Source organism: Coregonus lavaretus, assembly GCF_964263955.1.
Source record: "Coregonus lavaretus genome assembly, chromosome: 27".
Classification (NCBI taxonomy): domain Eukaryota; kingdom Metazoa; phylum Chordata; class Actinopteri; order Salmoniformes; family Salmonidae; genus Coregonus; species Coregonus lavaretus.
The window spans coordinates 42,129,516-42,152,589 of record NC_140014.1 but is presented as its reverse complement, the minus strand read 5'-3'; the positions used below and the strand labels follow the sequence as shown (position 1 = coordinate 42,152,589).

General features: G+C 46.4%; 1 protein-coding gene across 1 annotated transcript in view; it reads right to left on the bottom strand.

Annotated features, from left to right (window-relative positions):
• Positions 1-7,797: 7,797 nt before the first annotated feature.
• Positions 7,798-23,074, bottom strand: part of LOC311103022 (phosphofurin acidic cluster sorting protein 2-like) — a gene marked incomplete at both ends in the record, with an annotated part of 116,806 nt that continues 101,529 nt past the window's right edge. Inside the window, 7 exons of the mRNA XM_084144515.1 lie at positions 7,798-7,916; positions 8,676-8,789; positions 9,151-9,383; positions 9,600-9,726; positions 10,088-10,130; positions 10,252-10,384; positions 12,960-12,973. Coding sequence (XP_084000641.1) covers positions 7,798-7,916; positions 8,676-8,789; positions 9,151-9,383; positions 9,600-9,726; positions 10,088-10,130; positions 10,252-10,384; positions 12,960-12,973 — 783 coding nt within the window. The remainder of the gene's footprint in view (positions 7,917-8,675; positions 8,790-9,150; positions 9,384-9,599; positions 9,727-10,087; positions 10,131-10,251; positions 10,385-12,959; positions 12,974-23,074) is intronic.

Genomic DNA, 23,074 nt, shown 5'->3' with positions numbered 1-23,074 from the left:
CTGTATATACACTTCTCAAAAAAATAAAGGGAACACTTAAACAACAATGTAACTCCAAGTCAATCACACTTCTGTGAAATGAAACTGTCCACTTAGGAAGCAACACTGATTGACAATACATTTCACATGTGTTGTGCAAATGGAATAGACAACAGGTGGAAATTATAGGCAATTAGCAAGACACCCCCAATAAAGGAGTGGTTCTGCAGGTGGTGACCACAGACCACTTCTCAGTTCCTATGCTTCCTGGCTGATGTTTTGGTCACTTTTGAATGCTGGCGGTGCTTTCACTCTAGTGGTAGCGGAGTCTACAACCCCCACGGAGTCTACAACCCACACAAGTGGCTCAGGTAGTGCAGCTCATCCAGGATGGCACATCAATGCGAGCTGTGGCAAGAAGGTTTGCTGTGTCCAGAGCATGGAGGCGCTACCAGGAGACAGGCCAGTACATCAGGAGACGTGGAGGAGGCCGTAGGAGGGCAACAACCCAGCAGCAGGACTGCTACCTCCGCCTTTGTGCAAGGAGGAGCAGGAGGAGCACTGCCAGAGCCCTGCAAAATGACCTCCAGCAGGCCACAAATGTGCATGTGTCTGCTCAAACGGTCAGAAACAGACTCCATGAGGGTGGTATGAGGGCCCGACGTCCACAGGTGGGGGTTGTGCTTACAGCCCAACATCGTGCAGGACGTTTGGCATTTGCCAGAGAACACCAAGATTGGCAAATTCGCCACTGGCGCCCTGTGCTCTTCACAGATGAAAGCAGGTTCCAACTGAGCACGTGACAGACGTGACAGAGTCTGGAGACGCCGTGGAGAACGTTCTGCTGCCTGCAACATCCTCCAGCATGACCGGTTTGGCGTTGGGTCAGTCATGGTGTGGGGTGGCATTTCTTTGGGGGGCCGCACAGCCCTCCATGTGCTCGCCAGAGGTAGCCTGACTGCCATTAGGTACCGAGATGAGATCCTCAGACCCCTTGTGAGACCATATGCTGGTGCGGTTGGCCCTGGGTTCCTCCTAATGCAAGACAATGCTAGACCTCATGTGGCTGGAGTGTGTCAGCAGTTCCTGCAAGAGGAAGGCATTGATGCTATGGACTGGCCCGCCCGTTCCCCAGACCTGAATCCAATTGAGCACATCTGGGACATCATGTCTCGCTCCATCCACCAACGCCACGTTGCACCACAGACTGTCCAGGAGTTGGCGGATGCTTTAGTCCAGGTCTGGGAGGAGATCCCTCAGGAGACCATCCGCCACCTCATCAGGAGCATGCCCAGGCGTTGTAGGGAGGTCATACAGGCACGTGGAGGCCACACACACTACTGAGCCTCATTTTGACTTGTTTTAAGGACATTACATCAAAGTTGGATCAGCCTGTAGTGTGGTTTTCCACTTTAATTTTAAGGGTGACTCCAAATCCAGACCTCCATGGGTTGATAAATTTGATTTCCATTGATAATTTTTGTGTGATTTTGTTGTCAGCACATTCAACTATGTAAAGAAAAAAGTATTTAATAAGATTATTTCATTCATTCAGATCTAGGATGTGTTATTTTAGTGTTCCCTTAATTTTTTTGAGCAGTGTATATTTACTGTTTTATTTTTGACTTTGTTTTACCCCATATGTAACTCTGTGTTGTTGTTGTTTTTATCGCACTGCTTTGCTTTATCTTGGCCAGGTCGCAGTTGTAAATGAGAACTTGTTCTCAACTGGCTTACCTTGTTAAATAAAGGTGAAATAAAAATAAAAATATTTTTACCTCGCAACCCGTCCCGCTATCCGGGGTCCTTGGGATGCCCCCCCCCATTCAAGTCAATTAGCCAACTTTGACAAAGTTGCCTCCCAATAATATGCCTACATAATTCACGTCACTTGAACCATGCATTGGACAACATGTTTTTTTTAATGATATCACATTTGGCAAAGCTGGCTGACCATAATAATAAATTAAACATTACTGTCACTTGATTTTGCACAAAAAAAAAAAAAAAAACTCACAGATAACAAACACAACCTAAATAAGATTAATATCACATTTTAAATAAGTAAATCAAAAGCACACATTGTAGTGTGTAGTTTTTTCATTCCCGACATTGGGATTACAGTGGTAGTCTTAAAAAAAACACAACAATACATATTATTATTTTAATAAGGGAACCTTCCATTCATTACAATCCATTTTCCCAAGATAAACAGGATATGGAAAACTCCCTCTAACCCGCGCCTACACCAATCCAATGCTTTTAGATTTGTGGGGAGTAGTGAAAGAGTGCACACTTCAGGAGGAAGGAGAGATAATTGAGACGTATACCATAGGAGTCGTAGACTATTTGGAATAATACATTTCTCCCCCTGGTATACTGAGCAGGGTAGGGTTAGGGGATACCTCCCCCTGGTATACTGAGCCAGGGTAGGGTTGGGGGATACCTCCCCCTGGTATACTGAGCAGGGTAGGGTTGGTGGATACCTCCCCCTGGTATACTGAGCAGGGTAGGGTTGGGGGATACCTCCCCCTGGTATACTGAGCAGGGTAGGGTTGGTGGATACCTCCCCCTGGTATACTGAGCAGGGTAGGGTTGGGGGGATACCTCCCCCTGGTATACTGAGCAGGGTAGGGTTGGGGGGATACCTCCCCCTGGTATACTGAGCAGGGTAGGGTTGGGGGATACCTCCCCCTGGGATACTGAGCCAGGGTAGGGTTGGGGGATACCTCCCCCTGGTATACTGAGCAGGGTAGGGTTGGGGGGATACCTCCCCCTGGTATACTGAGCCAGGGTAGGGTTGGGGGATACCTCCCCCTGGTATACTGAGCAGGGTAGGGTTGGGGGATACCTCCCCCTGGTATACTGAGCAGGGTAGGGTAGGTGGATACCTCCCCCTGGTATACTGAGCAGGGTAGGGTAGGTGGATACCTCCCCCTGGTATACTGAGCAGGGTAGGGTTGGGGGATACCTCCCCCTGGTATACTGAGCAGGGTAGGGTGGGGGGATACCTCCCCCTGGTATACTGAGCAGGGTAGGGTTGGTGGATACCTCCCCCTGGTATACTGAGCAGGGTAGGGTTGGGGGATACCTCCCCCTGGTATACTGAGCAGGGTAGGGTTGGTAGATACCTCCCCCTGTTATACTGAGCCAGGGTAGGGTTGGGGGATACCTCCCCCTGGTATACTGAGCAGGGTAGGGTTGGGGGATACCTCCCCCTGGTATACTGAGCAGGGTAGGGTTGGGGGGATACCTCCCCCTGGTATACTGAGCAGGGTAGGGTTAGGGGATACCTCCCCCTGGTATACTGAGCAGGGTAGGGTTGGGGGATACCTCCCCCTGGTATACTGAGCAGGGTAGGGTTAGGGGATACCTCCCCCTGGTATACTGAGCAGGGTAGGGTTGGGGGATACCTCCCCCTGGTATACTGAGCAGGGTAGGGTTGGGGGATACCTCCCCCTGGTATACTGAGCCAGGGTAGGGTTGGGGGATACCTCCCCTTGGTATACTGAGCCAGGGTAGGGTTGGGGGATACCTCCCCCTGGTATACTGAGCAGGGTAGGGTTGGGGGGATACCTCCCCCTGGTATACTGAGCCAGGGTAGGGTTGGGGGATACCTCCCCCTGGTATACTGAGCAGGGTAGGGTTGGGGGATACCTCCCCCTGGTATACTGAGCAGGGTAGGGTTGGGGGATACCTCCCCCTGGTATACTGAGCAGGGTAGGGTTGGGGGATACCTCCCCCTGGTATACTGAGCAGGGTAGGGTTGGGGGATACCTCCCCCTGGTATACTGAGCAGGGTAGGGTTGGGGGATACCTCCCCCTGGTATACTGAGCAGGGTAGGGTTGGGGGATACCTCCCCCTGGTATACTGAGCAGGGTAGGTGGATACCTCCCCCTGGTATACTGAGCAGGGTAGGGTTGGGGGATACCTCCCCCTGGTATACTGAGCAGGGTAGGGTTGGGGGATACCTCCCCCTGGTATACTGAGCAGGGTAGGGTTGGGGGATACCTCCCCCTGGTATACTGAGCATGGTAGGGTTGGGGGATACCTCCCCCTGGTATACTGAGCAGGGTAGGGTTGGGGGATACCTCCCCCTGGTATACTGAGCAGGGTAGGGTTGGGGGGATACCTCCCCCCTGGGATACTGAGCAGGGAAGGGTTGGGGGGATACCTCCCCCTGGTATACTGAGCAGGGTAGGGTAGGTGGATACCTCCCCCTGGTATACTGAGCAGGGTAGGGTAGGTGGATACCTCCCCCTGGTATACTGAGCAGGGTAGGGTTGGGGGATACCTCCCCCTGGTATACTGAGCAGGGTAGGGTGGGGGGATACCTCCCCCTGGTATACTGAGCCAGGGTAGGGTTGGGGGATACCTCCCCCTGGTATACTGAGCAGGGTAGGGTTAGGGGATACCTCCCCCTGGTATACTGAGCAGGGTAGGGTTGGGGGATACCTCCCCCTGGTATACTGAGCAGGGTAGGGTTGGGGGGATACCTCCCCCTGGTATACTGAGCAGGGTAGGGTTGGGGGATACCTCCCCCTGGTATACTGAGCAGGGTAGGGTTGGTGGATACCTCCCCCTGGTATACTGAGCCAGGGTAGGGTTGGGGGATACCTCCCCCTGGTATACTGAGCAGGGTAGGGTTGGGGGATACCTCCCCCTGGTATACTGAGCAGGGTAGGGTTGGGGGGATACCTCCCCCTGGTATACTGAGCAGGGTAGGGTTAGGGGATACCTCCCCCTGGTATACTGAGCAGGGTAGGGTTGGGGGATACCTCCCCCTGGTATACTGAGCAGGGTAGGGTTAGGGGATACCTCCCCCTGGTATACTGAGCAGGGTAGGGTTGGGGGATACCTCCCCCTGGTATACTGAGCAGGGTAGGGTTGGTGGATACCTCCCCCTGGTATACTGAGCCAGGGTAGGGTTGGGGGATACCTCCCCCTGGTATACTGAGCAGGGTAGGGTTGGGGGATACCTCCCCCTGGTATACTGAGCAGGGTAGGGTTGGGGGGATACCTCCCCCTGGTATACTGAGCCAGGGTAGGGTTGGGGGATACCTCCCCCTGGTATACTGAGCAGGGTAGGGTTGGGGGATACCTCCCCCTGGTATACTGAGCAGGGTAGGGTTGGGGGATACCTCCCCCTGGTATACTGAGCAGGGTAGGGTTGGGGGATACCTCCCCCTGGTATACTGAGCAGGGTAGGGTTGGGGGATACCTCCCCCTGGTATACTGAGCAGGGTAGGGTTGGGGGATACCTCCCCCTGGTATACTGAGCAGGGTAGGTGGATACCTCCCCCTGGTATACTGAGCAGGGTAGGGTTGGGGGATACCTCCCCCTGGTATACTGAGCAGGGTAGGGTTGGGGGATACCTCCCCCTGGTATACTGAGCAGGGTAGGGTTGGGGGCATTTCGAGGCACTTCTGTACGTCAAGAAGAAATCATCTTGTGGTCCTCTGTAGCTCAGCTGGTAGAGCGCAGCGCTTGTAACGCCAGGGTAGTGGGTTCGATCCCCGGGACCACCCATACACAAAAATGTATGCACGCATGACTGTAATTCGCTTTGGATAAAAGCGTCTGCTAAATGGCATATTATTATTATTATCTTGGTAATGGTTTAAATATTCGGCACACAATGAAATCGCTGCTACAACAGTAGGCTATAAATGTATTTCATAGTGTTACTATGAGGAAGTATCACCAAGGACTGTACTAACTAGTACAACGTTTACATAAGGAGTGGTTGACAATACTTCAACAAATAAGTAGTAATTTGGTTGCTACAGTTTTTAAAAAGCTTCTCTAACTTCTGAAAATATGATGAAGCCCGACTGTTTTTTAAAAAAGTGTTTTGAAATTAGTATTGTAAATAGCACTAAGTGTTTTACTGAGTGGCATCCAAGAGACCAAGCAAAATAAGGGACGATCTGATGTCACAGCAGTGACGCAGTGCAGTTTTATTGTATGGCTTTTTTAATGCACACGTTAAATTAACCGTACTGTTTTTATTTATTTATGTCTGGTCAGCTCAGAAATATGACAGATTACATATAATGCCTGTCTATGTGCCATTAGTGATCTGCAGCTAGTTTGCATCAGTGGTGTATTCATTAGTGGCACGCGCCATTGCGAACAAGTTTCTTATTGGACAAGTTCACGTAGTCCCACCCCATTTTCTTCCGGGGGGGGGGGGGGGGGGGGTTTAAAAACACTGACCCTCTAGAATGGACCTAAACATTTTTAAAAAAGTGCTTTACATTAAGGTTTTCATCAATGTATACATTCACCTCTACATCATGAAGTAGTAGACTATCATCCGGAGCGGGTAAACAAAGCCACAGATTTAGAATTCTGAATATTGTTCTAATCCTACACATTCAGTTGAATAGCTTTGTTTAAATATTCCATATGTAATGTTTAATGGGGAGCTAACATGGCTGCCATAGAACGTTGAGGTGTCGTGTAAATACATCATAATGCAGAAACGTCACTGTCCCAATTCTCTAAATATAATGGCTGTAGGATCAGGTCATCTGTGAGTTGCAGTCTTAACTGTATGTCTAGTGTTCTGCCAGAAGGTGTGTGTGTGTGTGTGTGTGTGGTTGTTGTGAGATAAAGAGATGGGGTTACAAGGACGGACGGATAAAGAAGGAGGGGATATGTATGAGATATTCTCTGGGATAGCTTGGTGATGGCTGGTGGTACGTCCACTGCTCCCTTTCTAAAGAAGAAGATAAGAGGACAGGATAGAGTGCGAGAGAGCAAGGGATGCACCAACCATTAGTCAGTGCAGGGTCGGTTCCATCTCAATTATGAGCTGCGTTTACATATAATCGATTGGATGTACAGGACATATACAGTATATTGTAGCCTGGGTACCTGTCTGTTTGTGCAATCATGCCACTCCTTGTCATTGCCAAACATATGACACAGAGTAAAAGGAGTGGAAAAATAGCACAAAGCAGGTCTGGATTTCAGGCTAAGTCTATTGCACATTTCACTCTTCTTCCGATGAGTGAAAAGGGTCTGTGGCCTGCTTCAACAACAGGAGCCACTGACATTAGGGGAGTATTCATTAGTGCACAGCGTAGCAAACCGCAGTGCAACAAAACGTTTTGCAACGAAAAATAGTTTATTTTGGACACATTCTGGTAGGTTCCTGTCCCGTTTTCATTATGTTTGCTTCCGTTTTGGTTCCTAGTGAATACACCCCAGGACTAGGGGTGTCTAGGGTGGTTAAAGTCATTTCAGTGGAGGATCCAGACCACTTCTTCCAAGGCTGACAAGATAACATATGTTATTGTGTTGTCCATCGTTTTCAGTGCCTTTGGTTACGAAGTGATCTTGAATTAGGACGTGCCTGGGAAAGTGTTTGAAACTATCCATCTTCGCCACATAAAAAAAGCAAAGTGGGGGAGGGAGGGTGCCGGAGGTTTGCGCATCGCTAGTTAAGAGTTAAGTCGTTCATTTTCCAAACAATTATTTCATTTAGGTTTCCGCTCATCTTTTTCCTTCTTCAAAAGTCTATAAAACATCAGCAGGGTTTAAAAAGCTTGGTGAGAACTAAATCTCCTTGCGACAGCCTTGCCTTGAGAAGTTTTATAATATATAAAAACAACAACAAGAAGAAGAAAACACAAAAGAAGTATGAACTTAAACAATAGGTAAAGCTGGGGCTTAAATTAAGACAGCGGGGTGCGTAGCCTGGTCCCAGATCTGTTTGTGCTGCCTTGCCAACGTTTGGCTTGACAATGACCATAGGAGTTGGAAAGAGCACAGACAGATCTGGGACCAGTCGAAAATGCGTGGCTTGTTAATAAGGGCCTTTAGTGTGTCCAAAGATCCCGATGGGGAAATGTTTGACATGTGACGACCACTGTGCTGCCAACTGGAAAAACTTGACATCATTCCACTCCACGCCATCAATCAGCACTGGAAGAAGAGAGAAGATGAAATAATAATAATAATAATATATATATATATATATATATATATATATATATATATATATATATACACATACATACATACATTCCTGAATCACAGAATATAATATATTACAATACAATTTTTTTTTAATTTTTAGCCCCTTTTTCTCCCCAATTTCGTGATTATGATCTTGTCTTATCGCTGCAACTCCCCAAAGGGATCGGGTCGAGGCGAAGGTCGAGTCATGCGTCCCACGAAACATGACCCGCCAAACCGCTCTTCTTAACACCCGCCCGCTTAACCCGGAAGCCAGCCGCACCAATGTGTCAGAGGAAAACACCGTTCAACTGACGACCGAAGTCAGCCTGCAGGGGCCCCGGGGCCCGCCACAAGGAGTCACTAGATGAGCAATGAGCCAAGTAAAGCCCCCCCCCCGGGGCCAAACCCTCCCCTAACCCGGACGACACTGGGCCAATTGTGCGCTGCCCTATGGGACTCCCGATCACGACCAGGTAATGACACAGCCTGGGATCGAACCCGGGTCTGTAGTGACGCAGCGGCACTCGGGAGGCCCACAATACATGTTCTTATACTAGTTCTTGGGTATCTATTTAATACCTGAATCAGATAGACTTGTCAGCATCTGTTTAAAGACAAGATGGTCTAAACTCTTTTGGGTATAAAACGAGTCAGATGTAAACACATGAATGCTAACGTGACTAGATTTGGTTGTCTGGGTCCGGAGATTAGGAGGAGTCTTACCCCTCAGCATGGTCTGCTGGTGCTTGGCTGTGCAGATCAGTCGACTGATGCCCTCGATGACCTGGCTCTTGGACTCCATGTCCTTGTCTTTAGTCTTCTTTGGCAGGAACATGACTGAGAAGAGAGAACAGAAGAGTCAGGATTCCTAACTTAAGATGTGAATGCTAATCATCACAATCAACGATGACGACAAACGTTTTTTTTTATTTATTTTTTTCTCGCAAAAACTCAAGTTAGGATTCGGGCTTTACATTTCAAGATAATTGTGATTTCATTCATGTCCTTCGAATAGCTTCACTAATCAGTGATAACAATATATACAGGAGTGATTCCATTCATTAAAGGGAGTGTCACGGGGAAACCCTACACTAGTGTGTCTGTGTTGAGTCTGCAGTTGGCCTTCATGAGGAGCGTTACGGTCAATCCCAGCTCTTAGCCATAAAGATACTTGATTTACTTTATTTATAACCTTTACCCTTCTTGTTCTTCTCCTTCATGACGACGGTCATGGACATGGTGGTCTGCGGCTGGGCCCCGGCCTGGGGGAGCCTGCCGACCTGCAGCGAGCGAAACGTACACTTCAGAGTGTTCTTAGAGGAGGAGGAGGAGGAGGAAGAGTCCCTCTTCTCCACGTCCCTCTTCCTGTCAGCCGGGCAGGGAGCCACCCAGTAGTCAACCTGTAGTCCCATCAGCTCCCCCTGGGGAGAACTACAACACCCAGCAGACATCACACCACAGAGGGAGGAAGGGGGCATGAGGAGAAAAGGGAGAATGGTACAAGATGGGGGGGGGGGAAAGGTAGAAAATCAAATCCGTTGGCGAAATGAACAATATGGACGCCACAATCTAAACTATTCAACCCCCCCAGACGGTTATCTTCTCTACTCCTCCAGAAGCAGTTGTGGTGGTGTACCTGTACTGTACCTGTATGAGCTGTGGACAGAGGGGGAGGAAGGAGGGGTGGGCGAGGCTTCCTTCAGGGCGGGGGACACCTGAGGAGGGGTGGAGGAGAGGAGGGCCGTCGCCATGGGAGCTGCATCGTCCGAGTCACCTGACGAATACACAGGGATCACAATCATCATCAGGCTGTACAACACACAGGGGTACAATTACATCAGGCTGGACAACACACAGGGGTACAATTACATCAGGCTGGACAACACACAGGGGTACAATTACATCAGGCTGGACAACACACAGGGGTACAATTACATCACGTGATAGATTAGATTAGGGGCCAGATTCCCGGGACACAAGAGTAAACCTATGCCTAGATGAAATGTACAGGATTAGGTTTAATTGGTGCCCAGGAAACCATATAGTATAAATACAGTATCACATCAAAAAGTTCTGATTGACGACATGAAAGTAGTAACATGCAAACAGCCACTGGTGTGAAACCCATCACTAACCTGATGTCGCTGATGACTGTTCCACCATTCCAACGTTCACCATCTGGGGAGGGAGGTCAGGGTGAAAAATATGGACCCATGGACACAAGTTGAAATGATCAGGTTGAAGGATAAAAATGTATCCGTCTCTACAATAAGGTGAAAGGGGAAAAAAAGCCACTTACCCCGATGAAGGGGATGAACCTCTGACAAGAGTCCTCATTTGGGCTGTAGATTGGACAGTGGTACCAGGAGATATCAGACAGACAGGAGACATGGGGAAACAGGCACAGAGTGAGCATGTGCAGAAGCGCCAACCTATCAGGATGGAAGAGGGTTTGTCTAGTGTCTAGTCCACTGAGACGACGGCTTTAAGAGCACCACGATGAGGTAGTCACCTGGAATGCATTTCAATTAACAGGTGTGCCTTCTTAAAAAGTTAATTTGTGGAATTTATTTCCTTCTTAGTGCGTTTGAGCCAATCAGTTGTGTTGTGACAAGGTAGGGGGGGGGGTATACAGAAGATAGCCCTATTTGGTAAAAGACCAAGTCCATATTATGGCAAGAACAGCTCAAATAAGCAACGAGAAACGACAGTCCATCAATACTTTAAGACATGAAAGTCAGTTAATACGGAACATTTCAAGAGCTGTGAAAGTTCCTTCAAGTGCAGTCACAAAAACCATCAAGCGCTATGATGAAACTGGCTCTCATGAGGACCGCCACAGGAATGGAAGACCCAGAGTTACCTCTGCTGCAGAGGATACGTTCATTAGAGTTACCAGCCTCAGAAATTGCAGACACAGACACATGTCAACATCAACTGTTCAGAGGGGACTGTGTGAATCTGGCCTTCATGGTCGAATTGCTGCAAAGAAACCACTACTAAAGGACACCAATAAGAAGAGACCTGCTTGGGCCAAGAAACACGAGCAATGGACATTAGACCGGTGGAAATGTGTCCTTGGTCTGGAGTCCAAATTGGAGATTTTTGGTTCCAACCGCCGTGTCTTTGTGAGATGCGGTGTGGGTGAACGGATGATATCCGCATGTGTATTTCCCACCGTAAAGCATGGAGGTGTTATGGTGTGGGGGTGCTTTGCTGGTGACACTGTGATTTATTTAGAATTCAAGGTACACTTAACCAGCATGGCTACCACAGCGATACGCCATCCCATCTGGTTTGGGCTTAGTGGGACTATCATTTGTTTTTCAACAGGACAATGACCCAACACACCGCCAGGCTGTGTAAGGGCTATTTTACCAAGAAGGAGAGTGATGGAGTGCTGCATCAGATGACCTGGCCTCCACAATCCCCCGACCTCAACCCAATTGTGATGGTTTGGGATGAGTCAGACCGCAGAGTGAAGGAAAAGCAGCCAACAAGTGCTCAGCATATTTGGGAACTCCTTCAAGACTGTTGGAAAAGCATTCCAGGTGAAGCTGGTTGAGAGAATGCCAAGAGTGTGCAAAGCTGTCATCAAGGCAACGGGTGGCTACTTTGAAGAATCTCAAAAATAAAATATATTTTGATTTAACTCTTTTTTTTGTTTGTTTACTACATGATTCCATATGTGTTATTTCATAGTTTTGATGTCTTCACTGTTATTCTACAATGTAGAAAATAGTACAAATACAGAAAAACCCTTGAATGAGTAGGTGTCCAAACTTTTCACTGGTACTGTATCTGAAATGGATGGTTGTATAAAAATATTGGGGGGACGAGACGAGACGAGACACATAAGCTCATGTAACCCAATATTGCTCTGATATTGTTCAAATTGAGAATACAAAGTAGTGAATTGTCTGCCCTGCATACAGAAACAAACAGCATTAGGATATCTCAAAGCATCTTGGGAAATATAGACCTGTAAACGCAGCGATACAGCAGGCGGAAAATACCAACTATGAATATTCGTGATGAATGTAAACTTCGCTTTTTGGTAGCTGATCAATAGACAACTTTCCAAGTCAAATGTGCTCTCATTCAGTGCTGCCTGACAGAAATACAGCAACATTTGTGTTGATGATGTTGCTATTGTAATCAGCTCTAAGGAAAACACCCCCTAAACTCAAAAAAAGTGTAGAATAATGCCTTGTTGAAAGCTGGTGGGCCAATATTGCAGTTACACGTGTTTTTTTTTAAATGTTGTGGCTATTGTAATTTTCTCCAAAGGAAAGTGGGCTCAAAGAAACTGAAAACTGTCCTTTTTATTCCAGTCAAAAGGTTCCTCTGTGACTTTTATATGTTTAGCCCCTCCTCTTGCAATTACGTTAGCCCACGTACAAATGTATATATGTGTGTGTCGAGTTGTGCTATGTCCCTCACAACCAACGATTCTTAAAATCATAGCCCGTGACCTAGATACACTCTGATTTAACCTCTAAGTAGCCTGAGGTCACCCTCTCCACATCTCCTGCTGGGCCTGCCCCAGACCGTAAACAACGCCAACCATCCACAGTTAATATCGGCCAAATAATCATCCTACCCGACTTCCAAAGGAATATAAAGCAATATGTAGGATGTGACCTGCAATACTTTTTTTTTTTGTTGCCACATTCAACATAGAAAAACTCCATCCACAGGCCAATTAGCTGTTGGAAAGATCTAAGGGCAGGTCTGTTTTGTGACAGCCCTTTCACAGACTGTCCTTCACAACCAGACAACCACAACCATCCCACTACAGGAGTATCCCCAGCATCATTCAGGCTGAGATAACATCCCTACTGCCTATAGCGAACTGTAGTAATGGAAACTGATCACCACACAGCCCCAATACCCCGCCAGTCATACTTTATTATAGACAGAAACCCCCCCCGCCTCCGCCCCGCAGGTAAAAAAGCTGGATGTGGAGGTCCTGGGCTGGCATGGTTACACGTGGTCTGAGGTTACTTTGCCTCCTCACCCTGTTAGAACACACTCATGTCCAACTGGGCCTCACAACCGCAGACCACGTGTAACCACGCCAGCCCAGGACCTCCACATCCAGCTTTTTTACCTGTGTGGCGGAGGCGGGGGGTTTCTGTCTATAATAAAGCCCTTTTGTGGGAAAAAGGATTCTGATTGGCTGGGCCTGGCTCCCCAGTGGGTGGGCCTGGCTCCCAAGTGTGTGTGTGTCCATGCAAACCTGCCCAATCATGTGAAATCCATAAATTAGGGCCTAATGAATTTATTTCAATTGACTGATTTCCTCATATGAACTGTAACTCAGTAAAATCTTTTAAACTGTTGCATGTTGCGTTTCTATTTTTGTTCAGTGTAGATTTAGTGGAATCGCCCCATTGTTGAGTGAATGAGATTAAAACATGAACACACATTGAACAACTAGTTGGCTTGAGCTATTCAAACACCAGAGGCATGGCAGAGCCACTCGTAGTGCTAGATATACCAAGAGCCTTTTGAAACCCCTTTAAAGACAGAATAACACATTTTAAAATGAACAAGGGCTTCTTATATGCATATGCAGGCTAAAGGTGTTTGAAGCCTAATCAGCAGCGACAACGAAGCCAAAAAAAATACATCAAAGCCTGACTAAACAGAGGAGCTTTCGGTCGTCTCCGTCCCATATGGAGCTCAGTCCACTCCGTCCCATATGGAGCTCAGTCCACTCCGTCCCATATGGAGCTCAGTCCACTCCGTCCCATATGGAGCTCAGTCGTCTCCGTCCCATATGGAGCTCAGTCCACTCCGTCCCATATGGAGCTCAGTCGTCTCCGTCCCATATGGAGCTCAGTCGACTCCGTCCCATATGGAGCTCGGTCGTCTCCGTCCCATATGGAGCTCAGTCCACTCCGTCCCATATGGAGCTCAGTCCACTCCGTCCCATATGGAGCTCAGTCCACTCCGTCCCATATGGAGCTCAGTCCACTCCGTCCCATATGGAGCTCAGTCCACTCCGTCCCATATGGAGCTCAGTCCACTCCGTCCCATATGGAGCTCAGTCCACTCCGTCCCATATGGAGCTCAGTCCACTCCGTCCCATATGGAGCTCAGTCCACTCCGTCCCATATGGAGCTCAGTCCACTCCGTCCCATATGGAGCTCAGTCCACTCCGTCCCATATGGAGCTCAGTCCACTCCGTCCCATATGGAGCTCAGTCGTCTCTGTCCCATATGGAGCTCAGTCCACTCCGTCCCATATGGAGCTCAGTCGTCTCTGTCCCATATGGAGCTCAGTCCACTCCGTCCCATATGGAGTTCAGTCGACTCCGTCCCATATGGAGCTCGGTCCACTCCGTCCCATATGGAGCTCAGTCCACTCCGTTCCATATGGAGCTCGGTCGTCTCCGTCCCATATGGAGCTCGGTCGTCTCCGTCCCATATGGAGCTCGGTCCACTCCGTCCCATATGGAGCTCGGTCCACTCCACTCCCATATGGAGCTCAGTCCACTCCGTCCCATATGGAGCTCAGTCCACTCTGTCCCATATGGAGCTCAGTCCACTCCGTCCCATATGGAGCTCAGTCCACTCCGTCCCATATGGAGCTCAGTCCACTCCGTCCCATATGGAGCTCAGTCGTCTCCGTCCCATATGGAGCTCAGTCGTCTCCGTCCCATATGGAGCTCAGTCCACTCCGTCCCATATGGAGCTCAGTCCACTCCGTCCCATATGGAGTTCAGTCCACTCCGTCCCATATGGAGCTCAGTCCACTCCGTCCCATATGGAGCTCAGTCCACTCCGTCCCATATGGAGCTCAGTCGTCTCCGTCCCATATGGAGCTCAGTCCACTCCGTCCCATATGGAGCTCAGTCGTCTCCGTCCCATATGGAGCTCAGTCCACTCCGTCCCATATGGAGCTCAGTCAACTCCGTCCCATATGGAGCTCAGTCCACTCCGTCCCATATGGAGCTCAGTCGTCTCCGTCCCATATGGAGCTCGGTCCACTCCGTCCCATATGGAGCTCGGTCCACTCCACTCCCATATGGAGCTCAGTCCACTCCGTCCCATATGGAGCTCAGTCCACTCTGTCCCATATGGAGCTCAGTCCACTCCGTCCCATATGGAGCTCAGTCCACTCCGTCCCATATGGAGCTCAGTCCACTCCGTCCCATATGGAGCTCAGTCCACTCCGTCCCATATGGAGCTCAGTCCACTCCGTCCCATATGGAGCTCAGTCCACTCCGTCCCATATGGAGCTCAGTCCACTCCGTCCCATATGGAGCTCGGTCGTCTCCGTCCCATATGGAGCTCAGTCCACTCCGTCCCATATGGAGCTCAGTCCACTCCGTCCCATATGGAGTTCAGTCCACTCCGTCCCATATGGAGCTCAGTCCACTCCACTCCCATATGGAGCTCAGTCCACTCCGTCCCATATGGAGCTCAGTCCACTCCGTCCCATATGGAGCTCAGTCCACTCCGTCCCATATGGAGCTCAGTCCACTCCGTCCCATATGGAGCTCAGTCGTCTCCGTCCCATATGGAGCTCAGTCGTCTCCGTCCCATATGGAGCTCAGTCGACTCCGTCCCATATGGAGCTCAGTCCACTCCGTCCCATATGGAGCTCAGTCCACTCCGTCCCATATGGAGCTCGGTCCACTCCGTCCCATATGGAGCTCAGTCCACTCCGTCCCATATGGAGCTCAGTCCACTCCGTCCCATATGGAGCTCAGTCCACTCCGTCCCATATGGAGCTCAGTCCACTCCGTCCCATATGGAGCTCAGTCGTCTCCGTCCCATATGGAGCTCAGTCCACTCCGTCCCATATGGAGCTCAGTCCACTCCGTCCCATATGGAGCTCAGTCGTCTCCGTCCCATATGGAGCTCAGTCCACTCCGTCCCATATGGAGCTCAGTCCACTCCGTCCCATATGGAGCTCAGTCCACTCCGTCCCATATGGAGCTCAGTCCACTCCGTCCCATATGGAGCTCAGTCCACTCCGTCCCATATGGAGCTCAGTCCACTCCGTCCCATATGGAGATCAGTCCACTCCGTCCCATATGGAGATCAGTCGTCTCCGTCCCATATGGAGATCAGTCGTCTCCGTCCCATATGGAGCTCAGTCCACTCCGTCCCATATGGAGCTCAGTCCACTCCGTCCCATATGGAGTTCAGTCCACTCCGTCCCATATGGAGATCAGTCCACTCCGTCCCATATGGAGCTCAGTCCACTCCGTCCCATATGGAGCTCAGTCCACTCCGTCCCATATGGAGCTCAGTCGTCTCCGTCCCATATGGAGTTCAGTCCACTCCGTCCCATATGGAGCTCAGTCCACTCCGTCCCATATGGAGCTCAAAAGTATACAGCATCAAAACTAAGATCAGGCTCTATAACAGCAATGTGAAGTCGCTGCTTTTATATCTGGCCATACAAGATCTCGGCCATATTGGATTCAGAATCAAATTGATTCACACCAACAGTCTTCATAGGCATGAGTGTGAAAAAATGCCTAATTTACTAAATGCATATTTACAGGTGATTTAACCTCTTACCAAATGTTATTTGATTTTGGCAGCCATATTTGATTTTTCGGATGCCATATTAGATTAGAGGCTAAATATAATCTGAGATTGCCCCTTTGACTTAATTGCAAGACTAGGGGTTAAAGATACAAAATCTTTTAAAGAACCTTGGACCCAAAAAAAATGTAATTTTGATGTCTGAGCCCATGTCTGAGCTTGTTTTCCTTGGAGCCAATTACAATAGCCACAACATCAAAAAACGTGTAACTACTTATTTTTATCAAGCAGGACCATACACCACTGAATATGAGCACATTTGACTTGGAAAGTTGTCTACCAAAATGTGTATTGCAGCTCTGTGTTTCCAGGTCTATATTTCCAAGATACTTTAAGATATCCTAATGTTTATTTCTGTATGCAGGGCAGACAATTGACTATGTTATGCTAACAAGGGGTAGGCCTATGCTTTTTTTTTGCCATTTTCTTTAATAAAAGGTACGCCTATGGCAAACTCTCTCATACCCTTCACTGACACGGATGTAGGTTATTTAAAGAGTGCACGGTGGGTGGAGGAATTGACTGACAAATCTATGGACATAGCAGCCTATGGCCTAATTTCGTCTGTCAAACAGGTAGGCCTACCTCTTATTCCTTAAATAGGCTCCAACATAAAGCCTTCTTGTTGTTAGTAAAGTCGAATTAAAATGAAGACGGTTTAAATTAATTATACCTACTCTAATTTGCCTACTTTCAGCGCCATGATCTGTCCATTTCCGATTGATTGTGCCGCGGCTGCCGCTTCAAGTTTCAACACCACAACGTATGTGACTCGAATCTGGATTTATTGTGAGGTCAATAACTGATAAATACATCATGGGCAAGAAACGTATTATTTTTTAATAAACTCAATTATAGTAGTAGCAAGCTATCAAAGTTGACCTCCGGTCCCCCTCCTCATCTTGGCGTCCTCCTTCTCAAACTGAACGGAACAGAGGCTATAGTCTGAACAAAGGGCTAAAGGCGCTATAGTGCATTCTTTGGACTAGGCCTAATCAAAAATAATTTTTGGAAGAAGCATTTGACTCTCCTCCTCAACTGCCACTGTAGGCCTACACAGCACAGCCATTAGTTAGGCAGCACACAAAACAGTTCTAAAATCAACACGAGCAGAGCAGGCCGGAGCTCAGGGTTGGAACATCCTGCAGCCTAGTTTTATTTACACCATCCCAGCAGCTATCTTAGAAATAGAACTTTGCTCTGTGCTTCTTCGAGCATGCAATTCATAGCCTATAGTCTATGGATCATAATAGTATATAGGCGGACGTGATATTTTCTGCGCCCAGCGGAGAATCAGATGTGGAGCGGCATCCGGCACACGTCCATATATAGCCTAATAAGCAATTTAATTCTAAAACGTTGAGAAATATTGACATTACATCAATTACAGACTACATGACCCTCCCCCGACTAGATTTAAAAAATACTAAACCCTTCCCTTGATTGAAATTGAAAAAGCATGAACCCTCCACCATTTTCCTCCAGGTAACCATTCTGTACATTTTCAACTTTCCCAAAAGTCCCAGGTTTTACAGAAACCCCGTAAGAAGATTCCTTGATTCAGAATGAAATAAACAGGAAAACCGGGAATTCTCCGACCAGGATTTCTGGAAAACCTACGAATTTTTGTAAGGTTTTCCGGAATTTTGCAACCCTAATGACCTGACAGAAACACCACAGGTTGAAAGGGGGATTGAGGTGGACAATATATATATAGAGGAATGATGGGTGGTGGAGTGGAGTAAATAACCTATAGAAACCAGGGGTTGGAACCGAAATGTTAGTTCCTTTCTACTGTTCCGACCAGCAAAATAATGTTCTGAACCGGTCCGTTCCTTTCTGTTCCTTTTTTAATCTGTGAAATCAAATGTTGTTGTTTTTTCTTCATTTGGATCATTAAATTACTTCACAAATCAGTGTGGATAGAGCAGCTTGCTATGGAGCAGGCAAGCAAGTTGTTTACATGCGCGATGGACAAGCGTAGAGCAGCAGATGCAACTGAAATGTTGCGGGTGGAGGAGAGAGGGAGAGCGGGTGGGTGAGAGAGGGAGAGTGGGTGGAGGAGGAGGCTTGGCTTGAAGCGCTGTTATGACATGCATTATGTTATGAAATACATGATCTGAATTATACCAACAGAATTATTAGGGCTGTGATGGTAATTTAATAACTGTGTAACTGACGGTTATCGATGAAGACTGTCATGAAAATAAAAAATAACCGTCAAAACCGTTTAAATAGGTTGTGTCTGACTGCCTATTCATTCATTATTCCACAGCAGTCAACAAGGTTGCTCTAATGTTGTTGTCAAATAGACAATGCGCCAATCTTCTCCAACCCGGCATGGTATCATTTGATACAGAATCTTTTCTTAATTTATAGACTAATCAACGCTGATCAGGCCCAGTCCTGGCTGATATGCCACCTTAGGCGAGACAACAAAATGTTTCGACCTCCTATCCCCGCTATGTAGAATAGTAGCCCAGGCTATACAGTCTCGGCCCGCAATGCACTTTTATGAATGCCCATGTGGTTAAGTTACCTGGGCGGCAGGTAGCTTAGTGGTTAAGAGCGTTTTGCCAGTAACCGAAAGGTCGCTGGTTCTAATCCCCGAGCCGACTAGGTGAAAAATTTGTCGATGTGCCCTTGAGCAAGGCACTTAACCCTAATTGCTCATGTAAGTCGCTCTGGATAAGAGCGTCTGCTAAATGACTAAAATATAAATATAGCCTACCGTTTGTAAAACAGGCAATTTACCGTTAATCCCCTGTCATTTCGTTACAGTAATTTCTGTTAATGCGTGTATTAATTACAGTAATTTACCCTTCTCATTCTCAGAGTGGAAATGTTATTTGCTGAGTTCACAAACCTGCTACAATAGTTTTGATTTATTTCATCCCATCATTTATGCGCTCCATGTGATCATGTGTCTGGTTTCTTTGTCCTGTTAATATTGACGGAGGGCAAAGAAGTACCTGCCCAGCTTCACCTCACACAGAAAGTCAACAAAGTAATATATATTTTAACCAAATTATAGTAGTTCCTCACATTATTTGAAAAATCTTTCCCTCACGATAATCTGTGTTGCTGATAAAAGGCTATGGACACGTTGCGTGTATTTGTTTCTATTTTAATGATGGTCAATTTCATCTTCATAGTCAGTGGTGGAAAAAGTACCCAATTTTCTTTCTTGAGTAAAAGTAAAGATATGTTAATAGAAAATGACTCAAGTAAAAGTGAAAGTCACCCAGTAAAATACTACTTGAGTAAAAGTCTAAAAGTATTTGGTTTTAAATAATAATAATAATATAAATAATATGCCATTTAGCAGACGCTTTTATCCAAAGCGACTTACAGTCATGCGTGCATACATTTTTGTGTATGGGTGGTCCCGGGGATCGAACCCACTACCTTGGCGTTACAAGCGCCGTGCTCTACCAGCTGAGCTACAGAGGACCACGATTAAATATACTAAGTATCAAAAGTAAAAGTAAAAGCATAAATCATTTAAAATTAAAATGTCATATTCTTGTTGTTTTTTAAATTTACGGATAGCCAGGGGCACACTCCAACACTCAGACATAATGTACAAACGAAGCATTTGTGTTTAGTGAATCCGCCAGATCAGAGGCAGTAGGGATGACTAGGGATGTTCTCTTCATAAGTGCGTGAATTGGACCATTTTCCTGTCCTGCTAAGCATTCAAAATGTAACGAGTACTTTTGGGTGTCAGGGAAAATGTATGGAGTAAAAAGTACATAATTTTCTTTAGGAATGTAGTGAAGTAAAAGTTGTAAAAAATAGTACAGATACCAAAAAAAAAAAGTTTAGCACTTTACACCACTGTTCATTCTATAGCATAGCTGTCCCTTCATACTGTCCTGGTCAATTCATTATTTTACAGCCTACTTTCGGAAAGCCTAAAGTAGGCCTAGGTTTTTTAAATACGTTTTAAGGAAAGGAGAAATATTTGCTCGTGTCTGACATACGCTGGTGGCTTTGATTTACGGGTCCTTTTAGAGGGGTGTGCGTGTGTGAGTTCGCTGATTCTCTCTGTAGGCCTATATGTCCATTCAGAAAGTTTCCTAAAGTAGCCTGTCTTGGACTCCATCTCGTTAATAAGAATAAAATGCTTCTGTCATGATTTAATCTAGTAAAAGGACTATTGGAATAGTGGAAGAAGTTTCTGAGTGACAGACTATTGGAATAGTGGAAGAAGTTTCTGAGTGACAGACTATTGGAATACTGGAAGAAGTTTCTGAGTGACAGACTATTGGAATAGTGGAAGAAGTTTCTGAGTGACAGACTATTGGAATACTGGAAGAAGTTTCTGAGTGACAGACTATTGGAATAGTGGAAGAAGTTTCTGAGTGACAGACTATTGGAATACTGGAAGAAGTTTCTGAGTGACAGACTATTGGAATACTGGAAGAAGTTTCTGAGTGACAGACTATTGGAATACTGGAAGAAGTTTCTGAGTGACAGACTATTGGAATACTGGAAGAAGTTTCTGAGTGACAGACTATTGGAATAGTGGAAGAAGTTTCTGAGTGACAGACTATTGGAATACTGGAAGAAGTTTCTGAGTGACAGACTATTGGAATACTGGAAGAAGTTTCTGAGTGACAGACTATTGGAATACTGGAAGAAGTTTCTGAGTGACAGACTATTGGAATACTGGAAGAAGTTTCTGAGTGACAGACTATTGGAATACTGGAAGAAGTTTCTGAGTGACAGACTATTGGAATACTGGAAGAAGTTTCTGAGTGACAGACTATTGGAATACTGGAAGAAGTTTCTGAGTGACAGACTATTGGAATACTGGAAGAAGTTTCTGAGTGACAGACTATTGGAATAGTGGAAGAAGTTTCTGAGTGACAGACTATTGGAATACTGGAAGAAGTTTCTGAGTGACAGACTATTGGAATACTGGAAGAAGTTTCTGAGTGACAGACTATTGGAATACTGGAAGAAGTTTCTGAGTGACAGACTATTGGAATACTGGAAGAAGTTTCTGAGTGACAGACTATTGGAATACTGGAAGAAGTTTCTGAGTGACAGACTATTGGAATACTGGAAGAAGTTTCTGAGTGACAGACTATTGGAATACTGGAAGAAGTTTCTGAGTGACAGACTATTGGAATACTGGAAGAAGTTTCTGAGTGACAGACTATTGGAATACTGGAAGAAGTTTCTGAGTGACAGACTATTGGAATACTGGAAGAAGTTTCTGAGTGACAGACTATTGGAATACTGGAAGAAGTTTCTGAGTGACAGACTATTGGAATACTGGAAGAAGTTTCTGAGTGACAGACTATTGGAATACTGGAAGAAGTTTCTGAGTGACAGACTATTGGAATACTGGAAGAAGTTTCTGAGTGACAGACTATTGAGGGCTTTGCATGGGCACATAGTTGCGTTTTCTGTGGGACTGAAAAAAAAATGCCCCTAACGTAAAATAACAATATTAACCCGTTTAAGCTAGAGATCTTTTTTTTTTTGCATGGGCTGCGTCTCAATCCACCACATCCGCCGATATCGGCCTCCCGCATCTGCAGTGAAAGGTGACAGAGCTACAGCGGTGTTTGTCAGACTGAGAGACATCCCGAAAATCTGTCTTCTCACGAAAACATCTGTAGCGTCCGAACGGTTTGGCCTACACACCCCTCTATGGAAATGCATGTACGTGTCGGTGGTTTTGCTCTACGACCCCCCCACAAGCGTTACGGGACTCGTCTGAAGTCGGTACCGCCGATCTGCCAACTTCTGTCTGTAGTGTCCTGTAAAGAGTGTGCAAAGCTGTCATCAAGGCAAAGGGTGGCTACTTTGAAAAACCTCAAATATAAAATATATTTTGATTTGTTTGACACTTTTTTTGGTTACTACATGATTCCATATGTGTTATTTCATAGTTTATGTCTTCACTATTATTCTACAATGTAGAAAATAGTACAAATTAAAAAAAACACTGGAATGAGTAGATGTGTCCAAACATTTGACTGGTACTGTACATGTCGGTTGTTTTGCTCTAGGACGTCCACAAGCCTCACAGGACTCGGCTGAAGGTCCCCCGGAACCAGTTTTAAAAAATGAATGGAAGTACTGTATTATATGGAGGTAATTTATTGCCTTAACAAAGGGGTTAAATATGGGTAAAAAAATAAAATAAGTAAATAATAGTTTTCTGATCTTTCTTATATCTCTCAGATATAGGACAGACTCTTCAAAACAAACTTCCTTTTGATTACTTTTTTTTCCATCTGTTTTTCCATGTAGTGAATCTGCTATTCAATGCGTTTCTATGGGCTAATAGCAGTAAGGCCAAATTCAATGTTTCATCAAATAGTTGTTTTATTAAAAAAAAATAAGTTACCTAAAGAGGCCCTAACATTCCAAATCAAATATCTAAATGATCCTTGGTATGACCATCTTAAAAACAATTCCATATGTTAGCTTAGACTCTAGAGGGTTGATACCACTCTGACCGACCCGACAACAATAATCCCATGCTAGGGGAAAGAGAAAGATCATAAGTAACTGCTAAAAAAGTACTAT